General features: G+C 43.4%; 1 protein-coding gene across 3 annotated transcripts in view; it reads right to left on the reverse strand.

Moving 5' to 3' along the window:
• Positions 1-17,106, reverse strand: part of SEC23IP (SEC23 interacting protein) — a 39,681-nt gene extending 22,575 nt beyond the window's left edge. The window contains exons 1-11 of one of the 3 annotated variants that reach the window (XM_059661885.1): positions 16,789-17,106; positions 12,420-12,952; positions 11,435-11,657; positions 10,119-10,312; positions 6,974-7,063; positions 5,851-5,971; positions 4,396-4,485; positions 3,271-3,412; positions 1,596-1,804; positions 1,110-1,228; positions 462-614 (exon numbers count right to left, since the gene is read on the reverse strand). In XM_059661885.1, coding sequence (XP_059517868.1) covers positions 462-614; positions 1,110-1,228; positions 1,596-1,804; positions 3,271-3,412; positions 4,396-4,485; positions 5,851-5,971; positions 6,974-7,063; positions 10,119-10,312; positions 11,435-11,657; positions 12,420-12,952; positions 16,789-16,951 — 2,037 coding nt within the window. In that variant the 5' untranslated portion in view covers positions 16,952-17,106. The remainder of the gene's footprint in view (positions 1-461; positions 615-1,109; positions 1,229-1,595; positions 1,805-3,270; positions 3,413-4,395; positions 4,486-5,850; positions 5,972-6,973; positions 7,064-10,118; positions 10,313-11,434; positions 11,658-12,419; positions 12,953-16,788) is intronic. The other 2 variants (XM_059661884.1, XM_059661883.1) reach the window with 2 other exon arrangements.
• Between the last annotated feature and the right edge of the window lie 238 nt (positions 17,107-17,344).

The following is a 17,344-nucleotide window of genomic DNA, read 5'->3' on the forward strand; positions in this document are numbered from 1 at the left end:
TTTATGGCATCTCCCACTATGCAAGTTTTTTTCATTTATGACTTTTGGGCTTTGTGTCACACTTAGAAAAGCCTCCTCAGATTGTGTTTTACAAACAATTCTTGCCCACCCGATGTGGCTCAGTGGTTGAGCATTAACCTATGAACCAGCAGGTCACGGTTTGATTGCCGATCAGGGCACATGCCTAGGTCACTTGATCCCCAGTAGGGGGTGTGCAGGAGGCAGCAGATCAGTGATTCTCTCTCATCATTGATGCTTCCATCTCTCTCTCCCTCTCCCTTCTCCGAAATCAATTTTTTTTAAAAAAAACACAATTCTGTGTTTTTCAATTTCTTAAACACTTAAATTTCTGCCTTATCTGGAATGTATTATGATGTTTGAGTTTTCAAATCATTCGTAATTTTCAATTTATACACCGGAAAAAAAATTTAAATAAAAATGAATCAAACTATCATCAGTACCAGAGATTCCATATCAATCTTCTCCTTTTCAAAAGTGCTAACGTATTCAGAGAGACTAAGTGCTGCCAGGGCTTCCTGCAGAGTCAGGACTTCTTCATTTTCAACATCAAGGTCACCGGGCTCATCCAAGGCCAGCTTCGGGTCTTCAGGCGTCTGTGAGATAAAGTTGGGGAAACTTTACAAAGCTCAGAAAAACTCCTATAAAATTTCTCCCTGCCTACAAAAAATCTTAACCCATTCTGCTCTAAAAAGCACATCTTGCCGAACCGGTTTGGCTCAGTGGATAGAGCGTAGGCCTGCGGACTCAAGGGTCCCAGGTTCAATTCCGGTCAAGGGCATGTACCTTGGTTGCGGGCACATCCTCACTGGGGGGCGTGCAGGAGGCAGCTGATCGATGTTTCTCTCTCATCAATGTTTCTGGCTCTCTATCCCTCTCCCTTCTTCCCTGTAAGAAATCAATAAAATATATTTTTTTAAAAAAAAAGAGCATATAAGTTAATAATCACTCATGCTCCCATTTCTTACAATAACAACAAGCTATATGATTCCATTACACTTGTAAACCTCAGATATTTTCATATACAGACAGTTCAGATTTTGGAAAATGTTCAGCTCAAACTCCAAATCTAAATGTCAGCTGGGCCGTACCTGCTTCTCCTGGACACGTGGCTGCTGCACAGCTCCATTAGCAACAACAAAGGACCCTGAAGCCTTTGGTAAAGTCAAATCTTTTTGATTAGACAGAATGTCAAACAATATTAAAGAACCTAAAAAAAAAAGAGCAGCATTTTGCTTTATAATGTTCTAGGTACTTTTTATATCACTAAATATATTCTCCTAATTTTCTCAAAGTCCCTAGCCAGAAGTCGTACCAAAGTTAGGTGTTAATCAAGATCTGATAATCAGTGTTCTTGTTTTACCAAACAGCAGAATAAATTAAAGTATAAAGCATTTGTAGGTATTCATGGAAGGTGAATAGCAAAGGCAGAATCTAAACTCGAAGCATTCATCTCTACCCTTTATAAAACCTGAAATCTACAATTCTAAATCTTGCACCAACAGTGTCATCCACAATGAAAGCAGTGCTGACTCAACAAATATTTTGCTTAACATGTGAATATTTGACAATTTTACCTAAACTGTGACCAGCAACAGAGATCCCTCCTTTGAAGTCTGGGTTCCGACTCATAAAGAGTGCGTGCAGACGGTTTATCTCCATTCCCACTTTCTCCACAATCTTCTGACAGTAGGTGGGGCTATTATAAAATAGAATATCTAGCAAGGTTTCATTGGTAAAGTGACGAAACCGACCAATACTTGGTAAAGTGATTTTCTTAATATTCCTATTTAGAAAGAAAAAAAAAGTATATTGTGAGAAGGTACCTTAAATCTATGAATTTTTTAAAGCTTAGATCTTGAATCCTGAAAGTACAGTGAGTAAATAAATCCACAAACTAATTATGAGTTGATTTTGTAGACAGAGTTATAAATACACCAAGATCAGCAAAAAAGTTGCTGTTTGTGCCTTTAACTGCAGTATGACTTTTGGGATTTTCTGAAGTCATATAAAATAAGGCTTATGAAAAGATTTTTAATTTTAAAGAAGAAAGCCTATTCTTTCATTGTTTTCCAATTTATTGGAAATCAGGACACCTTACAGCAAATGTGGGTGGTAAGGACAATAGAGAAAGCAGGAGAAGAAAAAAGACTAAAAGAATGAAGCTCTTTCCTGATTTGAGAATGTCCATCGCAAAGTTGAAGAACATCCACAGAGAAAGAAAACACCCTCATGACATGACCCAGCGTGGTCATAATGCTGTTTGCAGGATCAGTTTTATTAAATCGTGTGCCTGAAAGATTATGCCTTTCACCAAATTTCATTGTTATTAGCCCTGTGTTCTAGCATAAATATTACCTAAAAATTTAAAAAATTATTTAAATCTATGGTTCTCAATTGAAAGCTTTCAAAATTGAGTGGGGCCCAGTTGGCGTGGTTCAGTGGTTGATCACGTCAGGTTTCGATTCCCGGTCAGGGCACATGACCGGGTTGCGGGCTCAATCCCCAGTGTTGGGTATGCAGGAAGCAGCCGATCAATGATATTCTCTCATCACTGATGCTTCTATCTCTCCCTCCTCACCCTTCCTCCCTGAAATGAAAAAAAAATTTAAAAAAAAGTACATGTAAAAAAAATTTTTTTTGTGTGTGGGGACATTCTTAGTTGTCACAGTGCCTGATGAGTGCTGTGGGCATTTGGTGGCATTTAGACTAGGATACTAAGTGGCCTAGAGTACACATGCAGCAATCGGACATGACAATGAACTGTCCTGCCCAAAGAGCTGCCACTGAGAAACAATCATCTAAATCAGTGGTTCTCAACTTGGGTGCTTTGAGCCCCCGGGGACATCTGGCAATGAGTACAGACAGTTTTGGTTGTCACATCACACTGTGGGAAGGACCGCGCTACCATTATCTACTGGGTAGAGGCCCGGGATGCTGCTAACACCCTAGAGCGTATAATCAGCCCATATCTAAACCACTATGCATCCGTATTCTAAAACCAGCTTAAACTTCCTCAACTGTCTTAAATATTTATAAGAACAAATGCATACACAGAAAAGTAGCAAGTAAATTTAACAACCAGTTTTTAATTATATGTCAGAGCAAGTATAAACTTAAAATAAAAAAAATACATCTCTTAAAATATATATGCATATATGTTGAAGTCATAATAAACTACTTCACATTATGGTTTAATTTTTTAATCTACAAGTGAATAATCTGAAAAGCAAGTTCTCAAAATCCACGCACCTGTCAACGCCTGTTGCATCCCCACCCAAGGAGCTGTGCCAGTGAACGGGAAGGAACTCCACTCTGCTTATTTTCCGATCATCTAAAGCTTTCTTGAAATGAGTCTGTAGCAATTTGAGAGAAACCACCCTGAAATCATCCACTTAAAAAAGAAAATCAGGGAAAACAATAAATTAAATTAATATAATTTTCTTAGCTTGATTGGTAGTAAGCAATTACCTCAACTTTGCCAGTATTTTGCAAGGATTTAGCCCCCATAACAATAAACCTAATACTTAGAAAAATCTTTCAGACGTTTCATTATTTTAGAGGTATGCATAACTGACTGAAAAACTTTAACTATCACATCCAGACAGCATGGCACTGTGGGTACAAATTCAGAAGCCAAACTACCTGCTCCAGAACTTACAGACCAGGATCGGGGGAGGTTACCAGCCTTTGGGCCTCAGCTCCTCATCCAACAGTGGGGGCAACAGTGAGAACACCTGCTCCCCAGGCTTCATTGTGAGGGTGAAATGGTACAACACATGCAAGATACTTGACGCACACCAGGTATTCAAAAAATATGAACTATTATACAGACATAAAAGTAAAACTTGAAAAATGTCTGTAGCCCTGGCCGAGTAGTTCAGTTGGTTAAAGTATAGTCCCAATACACCAAAGTTGCGGGTTCGATCCCTGGTCAGGGCACATACAAGAATCAACCAATGAATGCATAAATAAGTCAAATAACAAATAGATACTTCTCTCTCTCCCCCCACCCAAAAAGTCAATAAAAAATAAAATATTTCTGTAAACCAGGCAGATTCATACTTCCATTAAACAACTTCTCACAACTAATTCTCTATAAATCAGTTTGATATACATGTGTTCCTAGTTGCTGGAACTGCTCAGGCAGAGGTTGTCAGAAAGGCTAAATTATTTCCATGATCCCATGTAATTCTTCATAGTCCAAAACTGTATGAGTTATACATGTCATAACAACAAATCAAGTACAAATTAATACTATCAATGATCATTTAAATCACCTTTTACAGTCCCTCAGCTGGAAGCCATTTTAAAAATGAACATTTAAAAGTCCTTTCATTAGTTCTCAAATAATACCATGAAATGACTAACACTTACCACATTCAATAATACTTCTAAAGCGCAAGTCACATACTGGTCCAATGCCATGCACCATGAACACCAAATGGTCAACCGGAGGCATTTCCCCTGCAGAAGAAAAACAAATATACACACAAGCTGGAAACTTGTTTGGGTTTTCTTAACTGAATAGCAATATTCTAGATATCCCTTTTGTCATCACAAACTTACCAAAGGAATTCATGACCCTTCCAACTTAATAAGCGTCTTTATCCTCTACCAAATTAGAAGAACAAAACTCAAAGCCAGTCTTGGTACATAACAGTCAACTGAACCAAGGAGTGGAGGAAGCAGGCTGTCTCTGGTCCCAGAAGTTATCAGCATATGATGACCAGCAGCTGTGTACCTACAGAGGCTCCATAACCTTGTGATTTCTTCAGAACTCCACAGGGCACTAAATCCCATATGGAGAAGCAATTTGTCAATGTAAAATTTTAAAATCTTTTCCCCAAATCCTTCTCTTTTATTTGTTAGATTCATATAAACTATATAAAGGGACATCTCCAAGTAAAATCTACTATTTTACTCTGGTTATTTCATTCAGATTCAGAATAAGTGTATTCATTTTGTAATCTCATAAGACAATAAAACAAATCTAAAGTATGTAACTGTCAAAATAAAATCCATACTTTAAATGGTATAATAGGAGAACCAGAGCACAAACACTGGGGCAGGGGTTAGCAAACTATGGATCACAGGCTAAATCCTTCTCCCTGCCTGTTCTTCTTCTTTTTTTTTTTTTAAAATATATTTTATTGATTTTTTACAGAGAGGAAGGGAGAGAGATAGAGAGTTAGAAACATCGATCAGCCGCCTCCTGCACATCTCCTACTGGGGATATGCCCGCAACCCAGGTACATGCCCTTGACCGGAATCGAACCTGGGACCTTTCAGTCCACAGGCCGACGCTCTATCCACTGAGCCAAACCGGTTTCAGCACCCTGCCTGTTCTTTATAAACAAAGTTTATTGAAACATAGCTATGCCCATTTGTTTACATGCCGTCTATAGATGCATTCACACTACAATTAGAGTTGAATGCATGCAACAGAGTCTATATGGCCTGCTAAGCCTAAAATATTTACTATTTGGCCTTCACAGAAAATGTGTGCTACTCCAGCACTAGAGTAAGACAAACTAATTGAAGTATGACAAAACAAGCCCAAAAACACAGCCAAAAGCCTACTTTCAATCAGTAAAGTGTTTCTTTAAAACAATACATATTTTAAGAGTCCACATTACATGGTTTGTATACCTTCACAGAATTCTAAATTTAAAAATAAAGATAAAAAGGTAATTACAATTTTTTAAAGATATGTGCCAACCTGATATGGCAGGAAATCCTAACAACTGCTTTTTTGGTCATCATTCTAAAGGATGCTGGCAGAACAGAGAAGTTTAGAAATGACATCGGTCCTAAACCAAGTTTACACACCATCGGGAATTTCATCAAGGTTATCGTCAACTCCACGCTTCACAACCCTGGGTCTGGTCTGTCCATCTTGTGTGGTCCCCCATTCATCTGGCACTGACGAAGGCTGGAACTGAACAATAACCTTCAAGATACAACAGGAAGATTATGACAGCTCACTACCAAATTCACTTCCACTACAGACAAAATAATGGTATTTCAATACATAATAAACTACTTGAGAGTATGGATAATTTATGACTGGTTGCCCCAAATGCACCCTGATCAAAGCCAGACATCCAGCCTGCAACTGAGGTATGTGGCCTTGACCTGAATCAAAAGCAGTTAAGGGCAGGGAGGAAAATCTTAGTGCAAATGAGGAACCTGTGGCTCAGGGATGAAGGGTGGTAAATGAAAGAATGCCAATACCATTAATACCTTAAAAAAAATAACACAACAAGTTTCTAAAGACGATAAAAAGAGGAAGAATATGTTTTCCGTCTCAAAGGTTGAAACAAACCTTCATTAAGGGCAGGGTAGACAAACTACGACTTTCAGGGGAAAACTGGCCCACCACTTGTTTTGACACAATTTGCTTAAAAACAGCCATGCTCAATGTCTGTAGCTGCTTTCAGGCTACAAGGGCAGAGTTGACAGCTGTCACAAAGACCATGTGGCACAAAAAGCCTTAAATACTTTCTCTCTAGCCCTTTACAGAAAAAGTCAGCTGATCTCTGATCAAGTGCAAAAATTTATCCAGCAACTTCTATGCTGTATACTAAGCTTCAGCTAATATGTTGCCATAAACAGAAACTTCATGAAACAAATTTAAATTTTATTTTATTTTTCTTGTTAATCCTCACCTAAGATAAATTTTCCAATGGTTTTCAGAGAAAGTGAAAGGGAGGGGCATAGAGAGAGAAACATTATTGTGAGAGAAACACATCAACTGGTTGCCTCCCACACATGCCTGCAGGGAGGGGGCAGTGCCACAGATCAATGTGAACTATAGTAAACTTAAAGCAACGGACTTGTCATACATATATCCCTACTGCAGAAATGAATAAAAATAAATGTTTAGCAAATACATTTGTCAAAATTACTTAAATGAACCTAAAAACTTTAATATCCTAAAAACTATCATTACCTTTGGATTGTGCATAACAATAGTCTCTCCACTTGGAAACTCTAATCTGCGGTGCCACTGATTTGTGGTTACAGCTTTCTTATATTCAACCTACAATAATGAAAACAACATTTATCCATTAATACAAATCTATATCACATTGAGAAAAAGTGGAAGAAAATTACAACTATGATGGTAATAAAAAACAGTAATAGCAGCTCTCAAGTACTAACTGGGTACCATACTTATCACTTTACATGTATTACCTCACTTAATTACTTTCATTCATTCCTAAATAACATTATCTGCATTAGACAGAGGCAAACACCAAGATTTAGAGTATTAGTGTCTTAGAGCTTCCCAAAAAAGTACCACAAACTGAGGGCTTAAAACAACAGAAATGTATTCCCTCGGTTCTGGAGGCCAGAAGTCTGAAATCAAGGTGTCAGAAGAGCAAATGGTATAAAAGGGCCATGTTTCCTCTGAAACCTACAGGGAACTCCTTCACTGCTCCCTAGCTCCTGGTGGTTTGTCAACAATCTGTACTGTTCCTCGGCTTACAGGTGTATAACTCCGATCCCCTATTCTCACATAGTACTCGCCTTCTGTCTGTCCCCTTGTAAGGATACCAGTCACATGGGAACAAAGGCCTACCCTACTCCACTATGATCTCATCTTAAAAACGTGCAACAAGTCACATTCTGAGCTGCTAGAGCCTAGGACACAATTCAACCCCTAGCTGACATTTTTTAAATAAAACTGGTTTCTTTTACTACTATTGGCCTGGTGCATGGATCCGTGCACACTGAAAGAAATGAATCAGAAGGTGAACAGTGGGGTGGGATTGGGTGAGATGGGCCGGACACGCCCTGGAGCCAACCTCCCTCGGTTCCTCCCAGCATCTGCGAAGTGAGTGGGATCCCTCCGGCAGGTGGGGCCCCTCGACCTGACCTGTGGGGATCGGGCAAAAACTGGCTCTCCAACATCCCCCGAGAGGTCCCAGAGTGCAAGAGGGCACTCTGCAAAGTTGCTGTCACAGAAATGTGGAACGCAAATGCAAGTGTGCAGTAAACCAGGTTCTGGGCGACAGTGCCCCAGCAACAACATAACCCATGGCCCAAGGTGTAATTGCAAGGCCCTGTGAGAAATCAGGCTCCTTCCTCTCTGGTTTCGGGGTGGATCACCCTAAAACTGCTGCTGCCAAGTCACTGCAGCTTGGCAGCTCCTGCATTGAGCATCTGCCCCCTGGTGGTCAGTGCGCATCATAGCAACCAGTCAGATGGTAGGAGGGACACTTAGCATATTAGCCTTTTATATATATATACACTAGTGGCCCAGTGCATGAAATTTGTGTACTGAGGGGTTGTCCCTCAGCCCAGTCTGCACCCTTTCCAATCTGGGACCCCTCGGGGGAAGTTCAACTGCTGGTTTAGGCCCAGTCGGACATCCCTCTCGCAATCCGGGGCCGCTGGCTCCTAACCGCTTACCTGCCTGCCTGCCTGATTGCCCCTAACCATTCTGCTTGCCGGCCTGGTCGCCCCCAACTGCAACCCACCTTGCCAGCCTGCTCACCCCCACTGCCTCCCCCCCCCCCCCCCCCCCCGCCGCTGGCCTGATCACCTCCAACTGCCCTCCCCTTCTGGCCTGATCGTCCCTAACCACCTCTGCCTCGGCCCTGTCACCATGGCTTTGTCCAGGAACTCTCCCAGTCTAATTAGCATATTACCCTTTTATTAGTATAGACTAGAGGCCCAGTGATGGGGCCTAAACCAGCAGTTGGACATCCCTCTCACAATCTGGTGGCTTCTAACCACTCGCCTGCCTGCCTGATCACCCCTAACCACCTCTGCTTGCTGGCCTAATCGCCCCTTAACTGGTCCCCAGCTGGCCTGGTTGCCCCCTAACTGTCCCCCTGCCAGCCTGGTCGCCCCCTAACTGCCCCTCTGCCAGCCTGGTCACCTCCTAACTGCCTCCTTGCTGACCTGGTCACCCCCTAACTGGTCCCCTGCTGGCCTGGTCACCCTCTAACTGATCCCCTGCCAACCTGGTCACCCCCTAAGTGCCCCCCTGCCAGCCTGGTCACCCCCTAACTGCCCCCCTACTGGCCTGGTCGCCCCCTAACTGCCCACATTCTGGCCTGGTCACCCCCTAACTACTTCCCTGCCGGCCTGATCGCCCCTACCCACCTCTGCCTCGGCCCCCACCACCATGGCTTTGTCCGGAAGGAAGTCGGACATCCAAAAGATGTCCAGTCGACCTGGTCTAATTAGCATATTACCCTTTTATTAGTAGAGATATATATATATTTTTTAATCCTCACCCAAGGATATTTTTCCATTGATTTTAAAGAGTGCGGAAGAGAGAGGGAAAGACAGAGAAAAACATCGATGTGACTGGTTGCCTCCTACATGTACCCTGACTAGGGCCCAGGCTGGGGAGGAGCCTGAAACCTAGGTATGTGCCCTTCTCCAGAATCAAACCCAGGACCCTTCAATCCACAGGCCAACACTCTATCCACTGTGCCAAATCAGATAGGGCTTCCCAGGAGACATTTTAAGTTCACAATTACATGAGATTGCACACTCCCACCCAAAACTTTCTGACACCAAAGATCTTCCTTGTACACAGAATCAAGACAGGCACTGTTGGCCCCAGCTGGGTTGCTCAGTTGGTTACAGTGTCCTCAGACACCAAGGTTGCAGGTATAATCCCTGGTCAGGACACATACAAGAATCAACTAATGGCCAGTTTGGCTCAGTGGAGAGGGTGCTGGCCCACAGACGTAAGGGTCATGGGTTTGATTCTTGTGAAGGGCATGTACCTCATTTACCAGATAGGTACCTGGCCAAAGTCTGGGCATATGTGGGAGGCAACAAATCCATGTGTGTCTCTTTCACACTGATGTTTCTCTATCTCTCTGTCTCCCTCCCTTCCACTCTCTCTAAAATTCAATGGAAAAATCAACCAATGAATGCATTAATAAGTGGAACAACAAATCAATGTTTCTCTCTCTGAAATCAATCAATACATTAAAAAATTTAATTAAAAAAAGAAAGACTCTCTTGTAAACAAAGTCTGCTCCCTGTGGGTGGTATTTTATGAGGCTCCAACGTATGCAGGGCCTACATTTTTTTAAGAAAAGCATAAAGGGATAAAGCCCACCAACCTCTAGTTTTTCACTGAATTCCTCTGTATAGGGAACAAATCTGCTGTCTGTGTCTCCTTTGTAAAACCAAGTACAGCGTCTCACTTCGGTGGGCTCCTCTTCCCAGTATACAGCTTTCCTCACTCGGTCATAGAGGTAAACATCATAGCGCCCTCCATCCGTGCCTAGAACCACACTCTCAGGGTCTGGCTGGACTGGAGCACAAAGTCCACAGTTTAATCCAACAGTTACGAGGCATATATACAGTAATAAGTAATGAATACAGTGACCAGTTGATCCATAAAGACAAAGAACTAAGCTCATTTTTATTTAAAAATACCTTAAACCTGGCAGGAGTGGCTCAGCTGGTTGGGCATTGTCCCATGGATGGGAGGGTTGCCAGTTCGATTACCAGTTGGCACATATCTGGGCTGTGGGTTTGATCCACAGTGGGGCTGAAAACAGAAGACAACCAGTATGTTTCTTTCTCACATTTTGCTGTTTCTCTCTCTCTCTCCCCACTTTCCTCTCTCTAAGCAGGTCCTCAGGTGAGGAGTTAAATAAATAAAGAAAGAAAGAAAGAAAGAAAGAATTTAAATTAAAAAAAGAATAGATTTTTAAAACATTAAAAATAAAAAGAGCTAAAGACTAATCTGTGCTGATCAAAATTATGATCTTAAGAAATAACTAAGGCAAAATTTTAAAACATGAACATAAAATAATTCAAATAACGGGTAATTTTTTTAAACCAAAGCAGCAAAATTTATGAATCATATTTCTGAAGAATATTATTAGACAATTTTTAAGTCACATGGTGAGATATCATCAAGATAAACAAAGACACCTTTTTCCCCGCAGGACTTCTCACAGCCTGAGCACACTCCTGTGCACTGTCTGTCTCAAATGGGAGATGTAGTCACAGTACTTCCACACTCACCTGACCGTGGAATACTTTTTCCACAGCATCTTAAGAAATAAGGCTTACATAGAAAATGCTCTATACATACAAATGAATCAGGGAAATAAGAAAACTGACCCCCCCCCCCCCAAAAAAAAAGGAGAAAAAAAAATTGACACCTGGATTATATGAGCTATTCTGTTTCTCTGATTTAAAATCAGAAAAATCCTTTAAACAAGTAAGAAAATTACTAAAACACTTCTTCAGATACCTTTCTCAAATAACTCAGAACTTATATTAAAATCACCATCTTAAGGTGCTGAGTCTTGTGGGGTCTACGTTAAGGAATGTGACATTCACAAACAGTAAGCCATGGATAAATACCTTCATGTTCTCTCTCGCTAAAATCAGATCTAAGTGATGCATAGATGGTGCTTACCTGAATTATAGACTTCTTCGAGATGCAAAGAGTCCAACACACTGAAAGGCATCCAGAGCTGTCTGTGCTCTACCTCCTTGCAGTAAAACCAGTGGGGCTGAACAGGCTCGTACTGGTTTTGAAGCATAAAAGGAGGCGGCACTGGCACAGAGGAGCCCACAGGTCTAGCGAGTGCCTGCTGCTGTGCTGGAGGGGACAGCCCTGACTGCACTGCAGGAGGAACCTGGAGGGGACGACAAAGTTAGGACGGTCATGCCAGCTCCAAGGACAGTTTCGTAGATGCTTCGGACCCATTATCAAGAGTCTGTGCATCAGTATGATTTTAATTAAGTAAAATGAAAGCCATTCTCTGTCCCTAAGAGTAAAGTTAGGTTACACTCATAATAATACTGCTATCTTTTAATGGTTTCCATTTTTTTTTGTTTTAGTTGATTTCCCTTTGGAAGTCAGTTGGGTATCAGATGGGGAAAAAACATAAGGGAATTTCATAACCCAATGTAAATGTTACTCCATTACCCTCCTGAGACTGAGGTTAACTGTCTAGATCCAAACTCCATAAATGTAAATAAAAGAAATTACAGGAGTAATCAATTTTAGTCCCTATAATTTAGTATCTTGATTGAACAGTATAATTAAAAATGAGATGTTGGCAGTGTGTTAAGATAATAATTGCTTCAACTCTCACTGGTCCTTAGATCACATTTATCATCTGTACCTTACACTGAAATCTAAAAATTCCGGCACAGATTAACTTATTAAAATCAGTTACTACTTCAGTACAGATGAGAGCTAAAATGTGAACCTTCAATGAGCTACCTGTAAAAGAACATTTGCTTCAAAGCATACATCTTACAAAGAATATCCTCTGAAAATATTTTGTCATCATATATATTATAAAAAGCATTGTGCTTTTAAAAGCATAGGCTAAATGAGAGAGATTAAAAACTAAAGTGCATAATTAGGATACAAAAACATGTCTCCATACCGGTGGCAGAGATCCTGGAGGCATCTGGTACATGTGGACAGGGGGTCCAGAGGATGGCAGGTGGGTGGGATGGCCTGGTGTTTGGCACTGCTGCAGCTGTGGTGGTGTAATGTAAGGATTCGCTCTGCTGCTCAGGGGAGTATGGCGATAGGGATTGTATCCTTGTTGGGATATTCCTTGGGGTGGACTCCCAACATTTGAAGGAGGGAGACTACTTGGCTGCGCAGGCAAATAAGCATTCGTGCCCGTCTGTGAAGAAGCTGGAGCAACATACTGATCCTTCGAAAAGGATGGTGGAAATGTATTCAACACATCTTGGGAGCCGGTTGTAAAAGGGAGAGCAGCTGGGGTCTTGGAGAATGTCGATTGTCCAGGTGATGTTGCTGCAGTTGTTAGTGGTGACTGTCCAATATTCCCAAATGGATCACTACTGCTTGATACCTGAGAGAAGTAACTAAATGTCTGCGGGGTAGATGTGGGAGCAGAAGTCTGACCAAGAAAGCTGTCCTCCTCCCCAACATCTGTGGAATCCTCTGAAAGGGACAAAAGAGCAAATGGTTTAGAAGGTATGCTATCATTCTATAGACCTAGTTCTTGTACCTCTCATTGTGTTATTCCAAATTACATGTCTGCATTTACAGGAAGAAAAAAGGAAAACGTTTATTTTTTATTTGAAAACTTCTCTTTCTAATGAAAAACTGAAAAATGTGAATAGGAAACAACCAAAGGAAGAAAAATTATAATCACCACCCAGAGATGATCACCTTCAACAATATTTCGGTGCATACCTTTCCATACTTTTTAAATAATAGAGTTAGACATTATTTATTTTGTAAATATATAGAAATTATACATATTTGTATATAGACATTTAAAAAATTATAAACAAAATCTGTATCTACTATTTTACATCTTCTTGTGCATGCTCCCTTTTTTCCTGGTAAAAAATCTAATACACATAATTTTATTTCCAAAGTCATGACAAGAACCTAAAGTACAGATACTCACTCTGTTGACAAGAAGGGTGTGTCAGGGCTCTTACCCATAAAGCAGTCGCTGTACAAATGAACATGTGGAATTTGTATTCACAGGTACAGGCAAAGTAGGCCAACAACGAACTGCCATCCCTAAAATCAGAGTCTCCAACCAGATAACCCATCATGACCGAGCACCAAATCACTAGAAAAGACATTTTCTAGCCAGGTAAGTTCTCCTCGATTCCCTTTGCCCAACTTGATCTTCACTGCGGGTATTATCAGCATCAAACTATCTATCTTCTTTCTTTTCCAACTTGTAAAATCAGAGCATTTTTTCTCTACATAGCCTCAAAAGACCAGCCTTACTAAACTCTCACGAGCCTTTAGCTTGTCACTTCCATTGTCCTCTTCCTAAGCTTTTCCTTCTCCTGTTTCATTCTCTCTATCTCCTACCTCTGAAGGCATGGAGCAAATCAGAGGTGGACCCACGCCCGGCACACAGGCACACTGAGGTCCCTGCCGGAGACCTGACAAAGGGAGACTTCTTTCAAGCTCTGGGCTCCACACTGACCTGCTAGAGCAGGGCACGGCTTGCTGAGATTCTGGATGAAGTCTTTAGGTGGCTTCTACTGTATTTCATCAATTTAACTAAGATAATCCACTATTCCAAATACTCTTCTAGGTTGTTCCTTTGTGACTAAAAATAAAATACCTCGGCCTGCCCAAGGGCCCCTGTCTGCTTTTATTATTCTGCTTTTCTTATGTATTTCCAGTTCCCACTCTCTTTTCAGTTATGTAAACCTCATGTGGATTCATCTATTTCTTTGTCCACCTCTCAACCACTGAAAACAGGGAGGAGAAAAGTCTGTGGTGAGTTTCATCCTTTAAGACGACTTAGGGATCAACTGATTCAAGGAGCTTTTTTCCAGATTAGCATCCATTACAAAGGAAATGCTGATCTCATCATGATCCAGCCTCACCTCAGGGGCCCTTTCTAATGACATGTGGACACACGACTTTAGTGAGCACCTACCTGTATCCTGTGACCCTCCCAAGTCCACATCGAATGAGACTGTGCTCACTGTTCCTGAACCTATTTTCCAACCGCTTCCTCGATACTGTGGCAGGCACAGTAGGACACCTAAAACGGAGTCCATCATCCTCACAGTCCTCCCATGTGCTCCTGCACCACATCTCACTAACACCACATCTACCCATCCTCTCAAACCAGAAACCACATCTCACAGACGCCTCTCCTTCTCTCATACTCTCCATTCAATTATTCAGATCCTCATTCAAGACATATGTACAAAGTAGTTATGTGCCAGGCACTGAAGCTGGGTCTTGGGGCTAAAACTGAATGAGAAGGAGCCTCTGTGTTCAAAGAGCAGACAGTCTGGTCACCAGTGGGTCCCTAAGTCCCAACACTTTTATGGTCTGAAATCTCTCCTATCCATTCCCTGCTCTTTATGCCCCATGTGGCTGATGGCTACAGTGCCATCCACTCCTGCCCGATTCACAATGGCCTCCAGGCTGGTGGCTCTTGCTACAGCAGGCTTTATTCTAGTGCAAGCTCACAACACTCCAGTCTTTCCAAAACACACCTCTAATTTCACCGCCTACACACACTATAGTCACACCGATCTCCTGGGAGAGGGGAAGAAGGGATAGGAAGAGAGACGAAGAGTGGGAGGAAAGAGAATGTGAGCAGCTACCACCAAATCCTGACAAATCTGCAGGTTTTCCCACACTTGAGACTTTTACATACGCCTATCTCTCCCAATGCCCTAATTTCTGCGTACCCTTCCATACTGGTGCATGGGAGGACGCGCAATCCATTGAGCTATGGCGGCTGTGACCAAATCCTTTTTATAGATGGAAAAATAATTGTTACAGAATTAGCTGCATGTATGACTTTATGTATTCCTTCAACTTCCTACAGCCAGGCTAGTCCTTTACGAAAACGGCAATGCCTAACCTTCCCACCAGTTTTCAAAACAAGAGGTACCTATTCCTGACGCCCATCCTTTCATTCATTCAACAAATATCTATTAAAAAACTGGTCTACCGCATACCATGCCCTTCCTCATCCTTCAAATCCTTGTTCTAGGTATAAATTCCTGCTCTCATGAAACTTACATTGCAGTGGGATAAGATAAACAAATATGTGTACCTGTCGGGTGGTGATAAGCACCAAGAAGAAACATAACACAAGTGAAAGGGAATCTGCATGTGCAAGTGCCTCCAGTTTGCCCTTCACCTCTCCATGAGACTTTCGTCCTTTAAGCAAGAATAAAGTATTCAGTGGGAAAATATGTACCCTTGAGTAAGAATCTATGTGATAGTCACGAAAGATCTAGAAACAAAAAGGTACATAAGTCTCATCTTCAAAAAGCCCACCTTCCAGACAGACATGCGTGTTTATTTCACAAACATTTCTATGGCACTGTGTGCCAGGCACTAAACTCAGTGCCTTACAAAAACCCATTCGTTGCCCTAGCCAGTTTGGCTCAGTGGCTAGAGCATTGGCCTGTTGTCTGAAGGGTCCCTGGTTCGATTCTGGTCGAGGGAAGGTGCCCAGTTTGTGGCTGGATGTGCAGGAGGCAGCCGATCAATGTTTCTCTCCCATCATTGATGTTTGTATCTCTCCCCCTCTCCCTTCCTCTCTGAAATCAGTACAAATATTTTTTTAAAACTCAATTCATTTCTCATTACAGCCCTATGAGGCTGGACGTAGGTGGACACTGAAGTGTAGAGAGGCACAGAAACATGCCTGAGGTCACAGTGAGTTCCTGCAGGACCGGAGCTGGGACAGTTTATGCTTCTAAACACCACCCTCTGGGTATGCCACATAGTTGTTACAAAGCCATCTCTCCACAGGAATAAACATGCGGACAAGGAGCTAGGGCGCACACAGGAGTGGGGACCGAGGGCAACAGGAAGGCGCCCGGGAGGCGGCGATGCCCAGACAGGCAGTATCCGCACAGAGAGGCACAGGCTGCCACCTCCTCTTCCAAGGCGGTGCATCCTGGGAGGCGCCCACCGTATCCTGGGGGACATCCTGGGCATCCTGAGAGAGGGGGCGCTAAGTCACCTGCATTTCCCGCCAGGACCTGCCACACCAGTAAGTGCTCAACCAAACGTGCGGGCCGCCGGGCAGGAGTGTCCGGCCTCCGAACGGGTCCTTCAAGGGGCGCAAAGGAAGCCTTGGGACCGGCCCCGCCTCCGAGTCCCAAAGCACCCAAGCCGCTCACACTGCCCACCAACGGCCTTGGCAGCCACCCACCAGGCGGGTGGCGACCGAAGGAAAACCTCCAGTCCGACCCTCGTCACCGCAGGCCCCCGCCCCGCTCCCCGCACAGACGCGCCCCCCGGAACCCTCTCCGTCCTACCTCCAGGCAGGAGCAAGGAGGCGGAGGCAGCGGCGGCCTGCGTGACCGGGATGAAGGGCACGTTGAAGGTGAACTCCGTGGCCGAGGATGAGAAGAGTAAATTAGTGCCAGACGAGGAGGTGGAGGCGGCACCACCCCCACCATTAGGTTTCCTCTCAGCCATGGCTGCGGCCCACCAGCCGTTACACGTCTCAGGAAGCCGGTGCAGCACCACCGGGCGGAAACCGGTCACACTCGGGGCCAGTACACTTCCGCACTTGCGCACAAGGGCCAGAACTTCGGGCGGCTGGTCCGTGGCCGCGTTCTTGCCCGGACGTAGCGCTGCCATAAATCAACATGGTGGCGCTGGCTTCACGCCCGTATTCCTAACACGTGACTCCGCCACGTATACGGAAGTGGGCCTGGAGGCGGGGGCGGGGCGGGGGCGGGGCGGGGGCGGGGCTGGGCGCGGGCAGCCCCAGGAAGGTGGCCCAGGGGGCTTGGCCGGTGCCAGCGTGAGCTCGTCAGGCTGAGCCAGGGCGACCCTAGGGGCGCGGTCTCAGCACCCGGGCCCCTC

The sequence above is a fragment of the Myotis daubentonii genome, chromosome 13 (genome assembly GCF_963259705.1).
Source record: "Myotis daubentonii chromosome 13, mMyoDau2.1, whole genome shotgun sequence".
Classification (NCBI taxonomy): Eukaryota; Metazoa; Chordata; class Mammalia; order Chiroptera; family Vespertilionidae; genus Myotis; species Myotis daubentonii.